Raw genomic sequence first — 19,020 nt, 5'->3', positions numbered from 1 at the left:
GATTTAAGGACCATTACACAAAAAAAATTGTGTAATGGTTAAAATTGAAAATGTTTTTGAAGGAAGAATTAATTTTATATCTGATTGTTAAGTTGTATCAATCTAGTCTAGATTCTAGATAACGCTCATAAAAATAATGTTACTGACAAAATATACAAAACGAGATGGGACTATGGATCATTATGTCTGATATAATGAAATTTCCAACGCAATCTGTCATCATTTACCGCATGGCACATCTGTTAACCTATAATCTATGACATGCCTTGGTATCATACGTAATACGCGTACCGCTTTCGCGTACTACGCCCTGCCGAGCCGTTCCGTGCCGCGACACGCTCGCCAAGCCATCGCCATCGCTTCACAGATTAGTGACTCCCGCTCGGTACTTCGTTCCAGTTCCATTCCATTCACATTCACTCGCCGTTTGGCATTCGTTCGTGTTGTGCGTTTCGTAACGTTTGTTATCCGTCCAGGTTTTCTTTTAGCGCGAGTGATATTTTGTAATAATGGCAAGATTCGCTTTAATTGTTCCGGTGGTTTTGTTTGCATTTTTCACACATGATGGTGAGTAAAGCTATTGCATTTACCTTAATAACTTTTTAATTTTACACAACTAAAGTAATTGCGCAAAATCTTATTGAAACTTTGTGTTTTTTATTTTGTTTTAAAGAATTTGCATTTTAGTAAATTATACTTATCTAATACTCTGGTAACTTTAAATAAGCATTGGTTTTAGTTAATATATACCTACTATACTCATATTTTGGTTACAAATAAATTATTTTAAATTGATACCTACTATGTTATTGTGAATATGCGGCCGAGGCGAAACTGACTACATTATGAAACCGACTCAACCTGTTTAGGAATCCAAAACATCACACATGCGTTTGCATATTTTTTTTTAAAACTCGACTTTAAAATAATCTTGAATTCGACTACATGTTAAGTTTACTTGCTGATTCTTTTAAATTGTATTTCTTGCACTTCCCCTAAACTTGGTATTTTCTTAATAAAAGATGTTTTTCCAATCTTAACTTACTAATATTATAAATACGAATGTTTGGATGGATGGATTTTTTTTGAATGTATCTCTAGAACGGCTCAACGGATCTCGATGAAATTTGGCATAGATGTAGTTCATAGTCTGGAAGAACACATAGGCTACTTATTATATATTTTTTTTCAATTCCGCAAAGACGCAGTCGCGGATCATATACACAAAAGAGTAATGCGATTGAATGTGGATGGCTATAAAGGTAGAGGAAGACCAAAAAAAGTATGGATGGATTGTGTGAAAGAGGATATGCATAAGAAGGGGGTAAATTCAGAGACGTCTGATAGAGATGGACGGAGGAGTAGTATATACTGTGCCGACCCTCCATAGGGATAAGGGCAGGTTGATGATGATGATGAAGGACGAAGTCGCGGGCGACAGCTAGTAAAACTCTGTAAATCGTATCGATAGGAGATGATGTTATGTTAAAATTTAATATTTTCTCATTCATGTATGTTCATCCCTTATGTATAGGTACACTAAACCACACGTCAGATATAGATGAGGTTTTGGTATGGTGTACTGAGGACTCCACAGAATGTTCGAGTCCCAAAAATCTAAAAAATAAATGAAAATTATTTTCCTTTTTATTGAAATTTATTGATTGCACTGTAACTTAATTCGATATTATTTTTTTAAGACGTTTGTCGTTATTTTGATTGCTATTAAACGGATGCCGGGTTCAGCTAGTAAATAAATATATCGACATGCAAAAAAAATGAATCGTAGCCTTTAAATGTCTTATCTCAGTTTACGTATGCGTTTTGATTACACAGCTGTCTGCAGTAACCAATAAATGTCATTGTGGTTATCCATTGAATAGGTGCGAAACCTTGCTTAACCGCAATAATCAACTGGAATTTGAAGCTTTGAAATATACATTTGAATAACATTACTAGATCGTGTTATCCAATGTATTACTTAAACGTAAATTGTATACTGCTAGAAATAGGTATTTTTTTCGCTTCATATACCGCTACCGGCATTCACGTCGACTTCGGAGGGTCTCTATTTTCTTAGACGAACTTGAAATACACCAGGAAAACAAACTAAAATAACACGTCTCTAAATTACACAAAGAATGCATTCAATTTTTTCCACTTGAGTCAAAGTACTAACTACTAACTTGTGTCGTCACAGTTCAAACGATAGCGGATGCAAACACCTACTCTAGTGACATAAATCTGCGTGACTCGTAAAATGGTTGTAAAAGCTGATTGTAGCATAACCTATTTTTAAAAATATTACAAGGTTTTCATTTTTAACGAACGTAGATTTTTTTAAACGCATTCTTTGATATCAAATAGATATATCTACAATATTGTGTTTATTATGTTTCCACAGCTGAATATTGTAACAAGTTAGTATCTCTATTTTTTTACAAAAAGGGATGAAAATGTTTACTTTATAGGCGTGACTGCAGCAGAAACCCAAGGTTAGAGAAAAGGCAAGATGAAAAGTAAAGCGTACTGGTAGAGATATAGCTATTGATCCATAAGCCGAATGTTTTTATTTTGTGTACTGCACCACTAGATTAATAACCAAGTTTACTTTGCTTCGAATTATGTTCGATAGAACTATTAATCATTCACTATCTTCATTGATCTTTGATTTTCGAACACAATATTTATATTGATAGATATACATGTAAGATTATCAGGAGTAATTAAAAGGGTTACGTCATACGATATTAAAATTGTTGTCAGGTTAAAACAAGACGTGGAAACGTGCCAAAAGAAAAGGGATGTTGTATCATCATACGTGACTGTATCTATCCCTAAAATATCTAAACTGGGAAACGGTTTCAAGGTTTTTGCCATCGTGATGGTTTATCATCTTATTAATGTTATAAATGCGAATGTTTAGATTTATGGATGGAAGTTTGTTTTTAGGTATCTCCAGAACAGCTAAATCTCAGTGACATTTTCCATAGATATAAAACGGAGTCTGGAAGAACACATAGGCTGCTAATTATAGGTAGATTTTTGATTTCAATTCATTTCGGGCGGAGTCGCGGGCGACAGCTAGTTTTATAAAATGAATAACGCAATGCTATCTAGATATATGAATAAATCTTTTGTTTTAAATCAAAAGGAAAATAAAATATTAAGTTTTTTAAACATTTTTTTATTTGTAACAACAGTTGCAAAATCAACAAAAGCTACGTCACAAACATTTATCAAAACGATAGATAAATAGCCATCCATTCTTGAAATTTATCATGAATAAAACTTTGAATATATAATAAAAATAAAATGTCCATAAAAATTTAGATAATGCAAGTAAAAAGCGATTATCGCATGATAACGATATCTTGTATGCAACCCGCATATCTCATTTAATAAAGGCAAGTCTCCCAGTGAGATTCAATTGTTAAACCATAGTAAATCACACTATTGATTGAAGTTATTAGACGCTATTGTTAATGATATTGACCATGCATTGCCTTATTTTATCATTATTTATATCTTCACGCTTCGTTATAAACGGGGAGTGTTCTTTTTATCTGTTTGTGATTAGGATCAGTAAACAATAATGATATGTGAGAAAGATATCTAACTAAAATTTTAATGCGACTGTTTAAATGGATGGATCTTTGTTAGAAGGTGTAGAGGAATTAAAGCACGAGCGGTAATTTAGAGTAATGTAGAAAATAATAAAAATGAACATGAAAATAATAATTAAATAAAAACGGTGAAAAGAAACGATTAGCACTCACTATAAGGAATATATATTTACAAGTGATACATTTTTAAATAAAAAAGAAGAAAAAATATAAAATCGTTCTAAATTTAAAAATATTAAATTATGAATAAAAACGTATGTACAAAGAGGTCCGTTTGTATCGGCAACAGAAAGTACCTCCAGAACATTTAAACAAATCTCGCCGAAATTGGTCATAGAGAACATAGTCTGGAAGAACATAGGCTAATATTATGATGAATTACGATAAAAAACATTGGCTTAAGTAATCAACCACACATAGACCGGGAGGACGCTAGCTAGTTTTTACTAAATGCAAATTTGTTTGATCTATGCTTAGTCATAATACGTCGATCCCCACACCCACAATATGAGCTTAGTTAATTGTAATGAACAACATAATTAGGTTAGGGTTTAATTACTCTAAAAAGCCATGACCTGTATCATACGATGATATGAGGTCAAGACCAAATACAAGTTCTATTAGACAAGATCTACTCATTAGAAGCATTTACCATATTAAAAGGGATATCCTTTACCGTTAGTCGATCGACTTCCGAACTTTATATAGATGCTGTTAATTATAGAAATGCAAGCAAAAACTGTTCACTTTATAGTTTTTATCAGAGTGGATTTTAAGATAAGAATACGTTTACTTTAGACATTCATACAAGACTTATTTTAGATAGAGAAATTTCGGTATCTCAATTCTAAAGAAACTGAACTGTTCTCATATATTTTTGGTTCTAAATTGATTACAAACGGATTAAAAATATAGTAAAATATAATATATTACACACATTAGGATAATATTTCAGTCACGCGATAACTCTTTTTTTATGTATTACTAGCTGTCGCCCGACTCCGTCCGCGCGGAATCAATAAAACATAATAAACAGCCTATGTTTTCTTCCAGACTATGTTCTACTTCTATGCCAAATTTTATCAAAATCAGTTGAGCCGTTCCGGAGTTACCTTCTAACAAACATTCATCCATCCATCTAAACATTCGCATTTTATAATATTAGTGAGATTCATAAATGCAGACGTGGTCTTTCTACAGAGACAGATTAATTTAAAAATCAACAGAACATATTATGAAGTAATGATGTCTTCAGACAACGGAAGTTGAACAATTGCCCTTTTGATAGACAGCATAGAGATGTAATCGTATTAATAAAATTAAATCGAAGTCCAGACCCCTCGGTAAACATGGCATCGTTGATGAATTGATCGAAGACGTATTTATGTTCTTTTCACAATCTCGACAAGAAAAAAATCAATTGGATTTGTACCTTGTGTTTTCAACAATAAGCTTTAAAATCCCTTTTTTAACTCAACTAGCATGTTATCTTTGCCACAAAATGGAACATGTACGTTGTAGTGTAGGTTGTAATCAACTTTGCAATAATAATATGTAAAAATAATGTAAGGCGTAGTTAAGGTAGAGTGACTAACGCATTATTTATTTACCTACAGTTATGCAACTTATCGCCTCAAATACAGTAAATTGCAATAGAACTTTTCAGTATTTTTACATTACAAAATCTATAAATGAAATCAATTTTACCAGAGTTCATTTGAAATAACAAGCAATGGGGTTATGTTGTCAATTGTTTATAACAATGTTCCAGTGCCGATACACTTCTACAAAAACATAATGTATATTAAAATTAAAATAATAAAACAAAACAGAGTCAGCGATATTTTTTTTACAACTGCAACAAAACTATAAAAGAGTATTCGCGTATTGTAGGTAAATTAAACTACATCTTGTCTACATTCAATGTTTAAATAACTACGTAATTAGATATGGACATTGAATCTCATTTAACAAACATTAGCATTATTAGCTATTCTTGTGATTGTTGAATTCTCATCTTTCAATTGGAATTTTTTGCTCATTGTTCTCAACAATCAGACATAATTAAAACAAAGTCTGCTTTTTTTTCGGCGTATAAATGGCAATTTCACACGATTAAAAGGTACAAGATTTTCTTGAAACGAAAAAGAATCGCACGCTTTAAGTTTAAGGATAATACAAAAAATATAAAGGGGAAAAAACACCAAAGTCATCTAGGTAATTTTATAACAATATACGTTGATGATATCATAATTTGCATTAAAATAAAACATTTCAATTTTATTTTTACGTACCTTAAATTTAAATTCAATCGAATCATTTTTCACACTTTTTCAATTGTATTTACATATTTTTACGCACCATTGTATGTTTTATAATTTAAATATTTTTATCCAATATTAAAATTATTTTACTTAACATGACCTTCGCAAAGTCACAACATAATATATAATGTACTTTACCTAAGAATGTAGTCATGACCCCATTTATGTACTTAAAGCAATCATTAATCAAGAATACACAGTAAGGCTTCAGTACAAACGGTACCGCGAAGCACCAATTTTTCTAAAATAGATTAACTTTAGCGCAATAAACATTATCCTAGTAAGCGTAACTTATTAAACGTACCAGAAACGACATAAATCCGTGGGCACAGCTAGTTTAAATAATTTTTAATCGTCTTTACCAGGGGTGGCCAAGTTCCTTGATAGTTCCAGCCATTATATAAAAATTGATATTTTTCACGAGCCCGCTAGTGATTACGTATAAAGGGTATGCATAAACAGACATGGAATTTGCAACAAAGTCTTTCAGATATTTTGTCAGTAATTTAAAAGGCATTTTAAAACACGTACAGAGTGACAATAATTTAAGAAAAATATAAAAATACAAAAACAATGAGTAACAATTTTTTCCTTACTATCGTACTAATATTATAAATGCGAATGTTTAGATGGATAGATGGATGGATGGTTCTTTGAAGGTATCTCCGAAACGGCTCAACGGATCTTGATGAATTTACACAGATGTAGAACAGAGTCGCAGGCAACAGCTAGTCTATAATAAATATCAAAACTGGAATCACAAAAATCATCCAGTATTAATGTCAAAACTGGTATATCCATATAATATATCCATATAAAGCATACAAGTATCAAACTACAAATTCAACACTGTTTATAAATATTCAAATTGTTCCTAAAATTTTTTTCAAAATAGAACTAATAAGACTCATTTATTTTATTTGGGCTTATGAGTTTGGCTTCGAACCAAGATGTTTCGAAATTTACTGAAATAACGAAAGATAGAGAGAATTGCGAATAACACGTTGCCGTTGTTTATTTTGCTTTTGTTTGACATCATCACTGTGTGTTTTGCCAAACACCTGTATATAAACATATTATTATCTTTGTTTTTATTTTTATTAATTTATCTCATCATTCGGTTTATAAAACGATTGCAGAAATCTAAGTAACTAGATTATTTTTAAAGATCTAAATTATTTCCAAAGAGTATTAGAAGGTCAATTCACAGATATTACATGCACGGTCTATACTCGTACAAGTACCCGCTAATACTTAAAGAATCACAATAGATTGATTTAACGTGTCGTGAATACGAAAGGAAAACATCGAACAATATATGTCGTGCTATGACTAACCATTTCCACCCACATATTATGTTCAATGTTTCATCCGTACATTCTAACCTTCAGAAGAACTATTGCCATCCCTTTTTATTCTCTTTCAGAACATGGAGATAGGGAATATTTTTGAGTGTTGCCTTTGTAAACCTTATTCTCAACGAAAGATATATTATATTTAGTTACCGTATCGTTGTCAATGTTACGTCTTCGTAAATTCGTTGTGTATTTATTTGGCCTCCATTCGCGCGGGATTTTTAAAAAAACTTAATTAGTAGCAGTTTTGTAGATACGTACTAACAAACATTTATAGAAACATTCGTGCAAATATTCGCATTTATAATATTAGTAAGATTTACTTCAATAAATGCCGTCTTTTATAAAAAGCATGTGACTTACATCCGGAATTTATTTATTTTATCTTAATCCAAGTAACAAAATGAACCATTCTCACACGTCCTTCATAATAATGGTGTACACAATATGGTAAGATTTTTTGGTTGAGGCCTATTCAAAACAAACAACTTCATTCAATGATGCTTACGGACGTTTGCCTTGGAAACCATGGCCAATCTAAATTGGCTTTGGTATGCCATGCTTTATTATTATAACTATAGTTTTTAGTGACTTTTTTTTGTATTTAAAATTTAGTAACTTTAAACTATTTTTTTTTTTTTGTATTTAAAAAATCTACACAATTAAAGAATATAAGTATATAACATAAAAAAATATTTTATGTATATAATCAAAACTGAGAATAACAAAATCCAACGGGCTTGCAATTTTCAATCGTATTAATATAAGTTAATAAACAATAAAAATTACAGGGTCTTATCCAGAATCTACGGTTATGTTCACCATAACAGATAGTGTAAAGCTTTCTCTCCGTCCGCGCGGAATTAAAAATCTTTATTAGTAGACTATGTGTGTTCTTTCAGACTATGTTCTATATCTATGCCAAATTTCATCGGGATCCATTATGCTGTTCTGGAAATATTTTCTAACAAACATTCATCTTTCGCATTTATAATATTAGTAAGATTAGTAAGATAAGTAAATAAGATGTACGAGAAATAAGTCATTAAATGAGCCACGCCTAAACTGTGACTTGATTCGCATTAGTTATAATTATCAAATTTACAGGCGTGGTAATAAAACATTATTAGTATGCCATTATGTTGATATATTAGGTATCGCCTTTTCTATAATTAATGATCCGGTAACACGATAGCTTAAAGCTGATTAAATAACACTTAACGAAGTTCTTTAGACCTATTTTCATTATTGGATTAAAAGTCTTAAGATTGTATTAAGAAATTAAAAACCTTAATCCAATTCTTGATTTTAATAGCGATTTTTTATTAGTTGGGAACAATTACAATTTTAGTTTACGCCCAATCGTCTCTTTTACATTATAATAAGAAAGACGTTAGCAGTATTCATCATAAATAAGTAAAATATTATTTGGATCAACATAATCTACATTGCAGGCTGACAATAAATATACGAATGGCCTATATACATTTTATGAAGGGAAATGAGAGAGAATGAGGCGACATTTTGGCGCCATCGAACGTTATCCTTTTGACCGCTCTTATATATACTGTATTCAATTTTCTCGAAGAACTACAGTATAGCCTGTCCAATAATTTAAAAATAAACTACGCACAGATAACATAATAAAACATCAACATTGCATACTATATCAATTTCTATTTTCACTGATATAACCGCCGTTTTACACTTTGTATTGGACTCGTTTTTCAAATACCTCGGCGGATGATCTTGAGCTGTGCGCTGCGCAGTGAACTTCCTCCGCATCTCTTTATGCTCTGTTACACCTAAAATTGTGTTCTAGACAGCGACTTGTACGATGTTCCGAACTGCTAAGATATTTAAAAAATCTCTATAGGTACATACCATCAGATATTGTATCTCTGGTTATTCAAAAAGTAACATAGATATAACAATATATTATGAATCCCACGCTAATAATCTCTTACAGTATAAGATGATTATATGTTTACTACAGCAGTTACAGTATACATGATAATATGAACGTTGCTTAAAGGCAGCAACACATCTGCAATTGTACTTGTCTATTGGGCAGCGGTCGCTTCGGTATTTTTTCGAATTCAGGTGACAGCTTGCTCGTTTAGCACCTTATAATATCTAATATATAAAATTCTCGTGTCACAGTTTTCGTTGCCATACTCCTCCGAAACGGCTTGACCGATTCTCATTAAATTTTGTGAGCATATTCAGTAGGTCTGAGAATCGGCCAACATCTATTTTTCATTTTGTTTTTTTTTTTTTACTGCGCGCGGACGGAGTCGCGGGCGTCAGCTAGTATAATATAAAAAAAGACTAATATGAACTGTTGGGACTTAAAATGACAGTGCTAGGTATTTATTGAAATCTCAGGCAAGATTACAACGAGATCGCTACGCTTTTTAGTATAACTAGATTACTAGATATTTCAATGTATACTTAATGATACAATGTAATAGTGATATCATATGTGAGCTTATAAGCTATTTATAAATAAACATCAATTTTTATATAACCATCATGTATCCATTATATGATAACTAAATACACTCGAAACCCGAAAATGTATCTTTGTTATATTAGACGATAAACTCTCGATTTAAACTTAATATAACAGAATATATGCATAACTAATGAAAGTAACTTGAAGTTTTTAGCCGACTTCAAAAAGAAGGAGGACTGAATTTTTTTTTTTTTTTTTGAAAAAATGTCAAGTAATTTTACATTTAATTTACTTATTTATGTAATCTGATTTAATCTTACTAATAATATAAATGTGAATGTTTAGATAGATAGATGTTAGTTTGACACAGATGTAGAACAAAATTTGTAAGAAAATATCAAGTTTTTTTTAAGCCTTTTTCCGCGTTTTTTCCGCGCGGACGGGGACTGGCGACTGCCAGTAATTCAAATATATCACCAAATCAAATTGCACTAGTAAGTTCCTGGGTATTGATAACATTTTTCAATGATAAATTAATACTTTTTACCGTATATCAACTCGTGCATATCTTACAAAAAAACCCATGGACGTTGTACAATCGTAAAAACCACAATTGTAAATACTAAATCGATTGAAATGTGCAGAACAGAAATATGCACAAAAACATTGCAGTCATATTCTATTGTGTTTGACCACCGTACCGTGTCTGTACTAGGAACGATCCAATGATTCCCGTAGTAAAGAGCCTTGAACAGTTTACAAAAAATCTTGTTTTTTGTTATTAATCATCGAATCCGTGAGAAAAATAAACATTGTACAAATTTAGTCAAATTTCTGCACAATCTACATATTTAATTTTACTTTAACAAAAGCGTTTTAATGTGATATTCATAAGTGACTTAAACATCTTCCTCTATCGTATGAAGGATAAAGAAGATAAACTAGTATAAGGATTGGGAATACGACGTACGGCGCCTTACACATTACTCAAATTTTAGGTTAGGGCAGTTTCAGATCCAGCTCAGACATGCATGCAAAACCTTATCACTTGTCCTATTACTATATTTATAGAAAACATATATTTTAAATCTGTACTACTTGGGTTTGATGGGAAATATATTAAGATAACATTTCAACACAGAGTTAAGTAACAAAGATGACAACATCTACATATATCTCTTTACAGCGGTGGGTCTTTTACAGTGGTAGAGCCCGCTTTAACATCTTCGCACGAATGGGCCGGCTCGCCCGGTGCAATACCACGACCTCACAGAAGACAGGCGTGAAGTGGAGTAATCTGCGTTTCGTCTGATGAGTGAGGTGCCGGAGGCCTAAAAACAGTCCACCTTCCCCTCACACCCCTTTCTAGTAAGGAAGGGATGAGAGGGGGAAATGGACTTTACGGGGAAGGGGAAGGACTAGGAAAGGGATGAGGGGGTATCTCTCCTTTTTCTAGGAGTTGAGATCACTATTAATCTTAACTCATGCAGTCGATCCCCTGCAATTTAAACAAAGCCTGTTTTGGTAGAGAGGGCGAACATTGTCGATAGGCAGCTGTCCTCGGCTTCTCTGGCAATACAGCAAGGTGATGTGATCTGCCTTAAAGGGCGTCAACTGGGATCTATAATAGTTGGCGGCCAATTCACTGCATCCTGTTTTACCACCGGTCGTTTCAGGCAACTGGCCCATCGGATTATGGTAGCATAGGACGAGAGAGTGGGTTTGCACGAGCGCAACTGCTTACCCACTAAAATCCATTCACGCGCAGATGAACCTTGGCTATAACTCTCTCCGAATCAAAGCCCTATGGCGATGGAGTAGTGGTGGTGGGAAACCGGATCACGGTGAATCCGTTTCTTAGTCATTTCTCTGCACATAGGCGGTCAGACGAGAGTGGTCGCTCCCGGACTTGACTTAGGCGGAAGTACGGGTTCGGCAGCACGTCTGACGACTAAGCAGCCCTATTTAGGATCGCTCTGCTTACCCCTGCACAGGGGAGGGGCCTAGAAAAGGTGGCCTAGAAAAGGTGGCCTAAACATAGTCCGTCTTGTACTCTACCCCGCTGGCACACCGCGGCCTTCGGGCACCGAACAAATGCGGTCGAAAAATTCAAAAAGTTAAGATATCGCCAAATAAAACACTGACCTTTGCGACTTGGAATGTTCGAACATTACTTGACAGCCCTACAAACTTATGTCCAGAGCGAAAAACTGCTCTTATCGCAAGAGAACTGTCTAGATACAAAATAGACATAGTTGCCCTAAGCGAGACTCACTTAGCTGATAGTGGAGAACTTCGTGAGGACCGCGGGGGATACACTTACTACTGGGTTGGGAAACCTGCTTCTGAAAGAGCTAGTTGTGGAGTAGGTTTTGCTTTAAAAACAAATATCGCTAATTCACTTATAGAAAAACCAAAAGGCATAAGCGATAGGCTTATGACCCTTAGGTTGCATACCGGTTTAAACAAATATCTTCATCTAATTAGCGTATATGCTCCTACAATGACTTACGATGATGACGAGAAACTGCGGTTTTACAACGATCTCCGCAAAACCCTGCAACATATACCACCCAATGATAAAATCATTCTCATGGGAGACTTTAATGCACGCACTGGCACCGATTTCCACATCTGGGAAGGGATTCTTGGCCGACATGGAATTGGAAAATGTAATTCCAATGGTGAGCTCCTTCTATCTTTATGTGCAGAATTTAACCTCTGCATCACAAATTCTTTTTTCCGCATGGCCGACAAGTTTAAAACCTCATGGATGCACCCACGCTCTAAACATTGGCATCTTATTGATTATGTCATCGTACGCAGAGTTGATCTGAAAGATGTCCTTATTACAAGAGCAATGCGGGGCGCTGTTGGTTGGACAGATCACCGGCTAATAAAATCGAAGATTCGTATCAATTATAAACCTCCTCGCCGATCAAACCACAATATTCCGGCTCGACTAGCTTTCTCAAAGCTCATTCAGTCGCGTGAAGTTCAACAAAACCTGAACTCGGAATTTGGTAAAATGCCACCTAACACGACATCTTCTATTAATGAACAATGGTGTAACTTAGCACGATCACTTCATGAAGTAGCTGAGCGAGTTGTAGGCAAGCCGAAAAAGAAAAATCAGGATTGGTTTGACGACTCCGACAATGAGATTACGAAGCTCGTTAGTGATTTTCGGCGCCTGCTAAGGAGCCCAACTGTCAATAGTACGCAACGAAAAACCTTACAAAGAGATCTCAAACTCAAAGTGCGCGAATTGAAAAACCGATGGTGGATGATGAAAGCAGTGGAATTACAACATCTTGCAGATATTAAGCAGACAGGCCTATTCTATGAATCTCTAAGAACAATTTTCGGACCTCGGTTTAAAAAGATTTCCCCAATCTACTCGCGCGACAAATCAAAACGATTAACAGAACATGATGAGGTGTTGCACCGTTGGGCTGAACACTTTAGTGACGTTCTAAATCCACTCACTGATGGGGTCGATCTCGGAGTAATAAATAGTATTCAAGCTCTCCCTACATCTGTGGAGCTTAACACGCCTCCTACTTTTGAGGAATTTCTCCTCGCCGTAAATATGCTTAAAAACAATAAAGCTGCTGGCTCGGACAGTCTGCCCGCCGAGCTTTACAAATACGGTGGACCCAATATTCAAAACAGTCTCTTTGAATTGACGCTGAAGATCTGGGATACTGAGGATATACCTCAAGACTGGAAAGATGCTATTATTTGTAAGATCTATAAGGGCAAGGGTGATACCTCTGATTGTGGATCCTACAGAGGTGTCGCCTTACTTAACGCAGCCGGAAAAATCCTAGCTCATATTTTAAATCAACGGCTTGGAGAGTTAGCAGAACGGATTTTGCCTGAAAGTCAATATGGCTTTAGGGCCGGCAGAGGAACAACAGACGCTATCTTTATCGTTAAACAAATGCAAGAAAAATGTATTGAACAGCAACGTGACCTTCACATGTGTTTTGTTGATCTTGAGAAAGCGTTCGACCGAGTGCCGAGATCCGCTCTGTGGGCTATCCTTGAAAAGACGGGTTGTCCTGGAAAGTTCGTAAACCTTATACGTCAATTTCATGACGGCATGACAGCTCGCGTACGACATGAAGGTGACCTCACAAAAAACTTTTCAGTTACAAGCGGTGTCAAGCAAGGATGCGTAATGGCCCCGACTCTCTTCGCTATCTATTTCGCTGCAGTACTGCGAGATTCTTACAATAACTGTACTGGACAAATCTACCTCGAAGTCAGATCTGATAAAAGTGTCTTTGACTTGTCGCGTTTTAGATCTAAGCGAATGATACAAGAAGTGTCAATACTGGATGCTCTTTATGCAGACGATGTCTGTCTGATGGCCCATGATGCAAACAGTCTACAAATCTTTTTGAATCGTCTTGACGAGTCGTGTAGAAAATTCGGTCTGCTTATAAGCGTCTCGAAAACACAAGTTCTCAAGCAGCCTGTTCGTGGTACCTCGACAGACCCCACACCGATTTGTCTCCGAGATAAGCCTCTTGAGGAAGTACAGTCCTTTAAGTATCTGGGTAGTTACGTTCGATATGATAACCGCCTCGAAACTGAAATTTCCTCAAGAATAGCAAAGGCAGCGACATCATTCGGCAGGCTAAGGAGAAGAGTCTGGGACTCTCATGATCTTCGAATGCACACCAAGATCGCTGTATACAAAGCGGTCATTCTGCCCATACTTCTCTATGCCACGGAGACATGGTGTCTTTACAAAGGTGACGTAAAACGGCTCGACACCTTCCACATGCGATGTCTACGGTCTATTCTACATATTAAGTGGCATGACCGAGTACCTAACTCTGAAGTCCTGCAGCGGACTGAGATGTCCGGAATAGAGGCCATGATCATTAAAAACCAGCTGAGATGGTGCGGACATCTCGTTCGTATGACCGACTCCAGGTTGCCTAAAGCTATATTTTACTCTCAACTTAAAGGGAGTAAGCGCAAATCTGGAGGTCAGTTTTTAAGATACAGAGATGTTATCAAACGACATCTGACTGCGTGTGAGGTACCGGTCAAAGGTTGGGAAGAGCTCGCGCAACAGAGAAGAGAATGGCGCAACTCTGTCAATTTGGCAGTAACACGCTTCGAAACCCGACGATTACAAGACCTGGATGCAAAGCGCCAAATTAGAAAAACTCGACCAAAGCCTTCCTATACCTATACATACGATTCCTCAGGCCGGTTGTACTGTGCGCCGTGCGACCGGACTTTCAAAACTAAGTTCGGATTTGCCAGTCATCTCCGATCGCACTCTCGGAGATAGCAAGGTTCGCCATTGACGGATTACGTCACGGAGGACATCAGTCATCATATCTCTTTAAATAAAGGACAAAACTCTGCTAACGTACTGTAAACTTTAAGATGAGCGCACAAACAACTTTTATAGTTTGTCTCGTCTTATGCGTAACTAAATTTTTATAGGTTTTATTTCAACATAAATCAACTTTCCTATAACGATTCCAAAGGTTTGAAGGTTGTTTGGCTTTGAACAGTGTTGTTGGTGCGAAGCGTTCCTATTAGAACTTGTGAGGAGATGTCGTAACGATGTTGCGCAATAAAAGTGTTTTCATTTGACTACTCGGTTACGTATAAACTTGCTACAAACATTGATTGCTTTTATAATACGTACTATTGGACTGCAAGCATCTTTGCCATGATTGTAATCATTTTCTGTACACGTAGATGTTTCTTATTTGAAATTAATTTCAATTCCTGTCAACCTAAAAATAAAAAAGAAAGAACTTGGTACAGTAACTTAAAGTAAATTAAAAAAAAATAAAAATAAAAATGTTCAGAAAAATACACTTACAATTTTAAATGTATATAAATGTAATATAACAACGAGTTAAATGACGTTAATTTTCAAGACCGAACTAAAGTATAATATTAATTCCCAGACATTGTCCACTGTATTGTACTTAAATGAGAATATTAAAAAAACTATACTTTTTTAAATAACTGTAAACCTCATAAAGAACCAAAAGCCCGACGTACTTCATGATACTGCGGGGAAGAATACACATTTAATGACATATCACACTTCTAAATCGCCAAACCGCGATTAGATAATCGATAGATCGAAATATAATGTTCATACATTTTCATACACTTCTGTCAATCATTTACAAATAACTTTAGCAAACATACAATTCAACGTAATTTTATTGTTTCACAGCTGATGCAGTCCGGTGTTGGACATGTTCTTCCGACCTGAACCCGCTCTGCAACGACCCCTTTATGGTGGGCCAGACAGAGAACTCGTATCTCTTCCGCCTAGAGAACTGCGACGCAACCTCCGCCGTATCCTACCCCTACCTCACATCTTCAATCTCCGCTTGTAAGAAGCAGAAGAAATTCGGTGAGTTTTTTTGTCTTAGGGTATACTATTTTTTTGGGCCTACGAATTACTAAACCATTGTTAGGTAAGTTGGTAATCTAGAAGAATATTAAAAGAAATAACTTTAGGAATGCTATAAAAAGCTGCGACGGAAAACTATATTAAAACAATGATACTTACGAGTATATACGAAGAATTTTTTCTTTAAACAAAGTAAACAAATTATAAACCCACATACGTGCCAGTGGATCATTTAAACCTGTAAATTGTCAACCCATTAGGTAATTACGAGACGAGTAATCACACAGATACAGCTAATAGAAACTACGTGTTCACGTGCCCTATTGTACTATGTTTAGTATACATTGTCTTGAGACAATTTACCCATTAGTTACCAGTCATGATAGCAGTAAAGAAACTTGCGATAGGTACATTCACAGTTTTTTTTTTAATATTATTTAATTATTTAATTAATTATAAAGATAGGGTGGACATTTTGACGATAATTTACTTACTTAAAATTAATTAGGTTAAATTGAATATTTTACTACATTTGATAACAGAAGTTTATATTAAGTCTCTGAAGACAACTTAACCTCACCTAGAAATGTTTATTACCTGTGGTCACATGATATGAACAAATATTAGTTGAACTTTAAATCAACGAGTTAACTAACAGAAGATCATATAACAATATAAAATGAGAATTTATGAGTTATTCCGTTTTAGAATACTTATAATTTGCAAAACCTACGCGTTTCCGATACTTGTAACTCTATAAGATCATTTCATAAGCGTTTATACCAGTACAGTAGTGAAAAAAATATCTGGAAAAAATATCTACGAATAACAGTCCTTTATTTAGATTTCTCACACTAAATCCCTACTAAGGGAGTCACTTAATCTCTTGACCCTTAAGAATTAGATTTCGTTGCTTTCGATATCGCAAAAGTGAAAGCCTGCCATTCTGGGCAAGGCACTTTAAAGTTTAAACTATTTAAGTTACCGTCGTTTAGTCCTCTTTATAATATAACATTATTAAGTAGACCTTATAACTTAACGAACAAATCAGCAGATCAATGATCAAAGAACAGATCATCAGCAAATCGAAAAATAGACTCGATACAGTTCATATATAGATCAATATATATTTATATAATATTTTAATATTTTTCATTCGTGTTTCAGTTCACGGTGCTTTGGTGATATCGCGTGGCTGCACATGGAAACGTAAGGACGATTACACGAACACCTGTCCCAGTACATCAACCTCGTCAGCCAACGAGGTGACCTCTTTCTGCGAGACCTGTGACTACGACGGTTGCAACGGAGCAGCTGCCATCTCTAAGACTATCGCTTTAGTTCTTGCACCACTCGGTCTATTGCTCTTTAAGTAATAGCAAGTGTAGAGTCTTAATATGGGACCATAAGATACCATTACGATGCACCCACCGTTCAAGGCCCAAGGAAACAATAAACAAATAACAAAAAGAGAAACCGTCTTATTACCTTGAAATTGCACTTCCGAAACATTTTTAATAAAACATATCGTAAATCTGTTTTTCAAAGATTATAATTAATGAACTACGAGTGGACACCCATAGCTAATACTTTTGACATAATCTGTTGTGTTAAATGTTGCAATTTTAATTAATTTTCTCTATTTTAATGCATTGCAAATCTTTATTAAATCTGTTTTAAAGTATTCATTTATGATTGTTATCTAGGTAGCTAAGCATACATTTATATTCTAAACTCATAGATTTATATAAGAACTTTATAAAGAGGTATGGTAACATTTTTGTTGAAACTATTCTTGGTAGTTCTATGACTTCTTAAAATTTCGACTTTCTACCAAAATAGTTATACAAATATATCCCGAGTCTTGAAATATGAGAATCTATTTCAGTAACATTAATTAATACGTAAAATATGTGGATAACATGTGTAACTAAAACAAATAGGGTTTTGATGAAAATTGACGTTGATCGTGCAAAAAAAATAATTTCCAATACTAATTACGGCACAAATTGTTTTATTTCTTATTAGCGTGTATGTACACATAATTTGGCTTTGTCTTGGTCTTGGTTAAGGATTTTTTTTGTTTATATTGTTCTAGATTATTTTAATTGTAAATAAGTTGCTTAATTCATATTATGTTTCTCGTAACCGCCGTATAATATAATGTATTTTTTTAATCTGTCGCCACTTTCTTAAGTAATGTGTATGTATTCATATTTTTTCATTTAATATCCTATGCTAAATCGGTGCATTGTTTTAAGTACAAAGTTAATTTTAAAATTGTGGATTTCAATAAATTTAGTCACTAATAATTTTGTTTGATTACACTTATGAAGTACAGGAACATCCGATCATAATTAAGTATGCAAAAAAATGCTGTAGATTTATATTGACATTTTTTTTAATAAAGACACTTCGTTTATTTGGTGGTTAATTATGTTCCACATGATTTAAGCTACGTTGAATAAAGATTGAGACAAGATAATTTAGTAATAATAATACATTGTGCGTATAGAATTCAAGCTAGATACGATCCTTAAAATTGAAGGTCAAATCTACGGATCACGATCCGAGACTCACGATTTGATTCGATTATGTTGTCAATGTTTCAAGATAGAGATAAGAGTCCAAACACTCGAAGTTTTTTATGCTAGAAGGATTTTTTACATATGATTTTAATAATTCTACTATTAATATCATCAGCAGAGCAGCGGAACATCGCATGAGTAGCTACGCAGGCGTTAGCTCACTGCTCAGCGCGTACTTGACTTAAGCCGCCAAAAAGATTGAAACAACCATACTCAATACCCTGCCTTGTATTTTATGCAGATTTGTTTAGAAAAAA

General features: G+C 34.6%; 1 protein-coding gene across 1 annotated transcript; it reads left to right on the top strand.

Moving 5' to 3' along the window:
• The first annotated feature begins 327 nt into the window (after positions 1–327).
• LOC106709798 lies at positions 328–17,628 on the top strand. The gene is made up of 3 exons (XM_014501682.2): positions 328–567; positions 15,993–16,175; positions 17,343–17,628. The coding sequence occupies exons 1-3, from the start codon at positions 510–512 to the stop codon at positions 17,549–17,551; spliced, it is 450 nt and encodes a 149-aa protein (XP_014357168.1). The 5' UTR covers positions 328–509; the 3' UTR covers positions 17,552–17,628.
• The last annotated feature ends 1,392 nt before the right edge of the window (positions 17,629–19,020 follow it).

Source organism: Papilio machaon, chromosome 15 (assembly GCF_912999745.1).
Source record: "Papilio machaon chromosome 15, ilPapMach1.1, whole genome shotgun sequence".
NCBI lineage: Eukaryota > Metazoa > Arthropoda > Insecta > Lepidoptera > Papilionidae > Papilio > Papilio machaon.
The sequence above is the reverse complement of the archived record's forward strand: the minus strand, read 5'-3'. Positions and strand labels throughout refer to the sequence as shown.

Coding starts and splice junctions, on each gene's coding strand:
- LOC106709798 (XM_014501682.2), top strand. CDS start 510: ATGGCAAGATTCGCTTTAATTGTTCCGGTGGTTTTGTTTGCATTTTTC. Junction 568..15,992: donor TGCATTTTTCACACATGATG/GTGAGTAAAGCT, acceptor ATTGTTTCACAG/CTGATGCAGTCCGGTGTTGG. Junction 16,176..17,342: donor TAAGAAGCAGAAGAAATTCG/GTGAGTTTTTTT, acceptor TTCGTGTTTCAG/TTCACGGTGCTTTGGTGATA.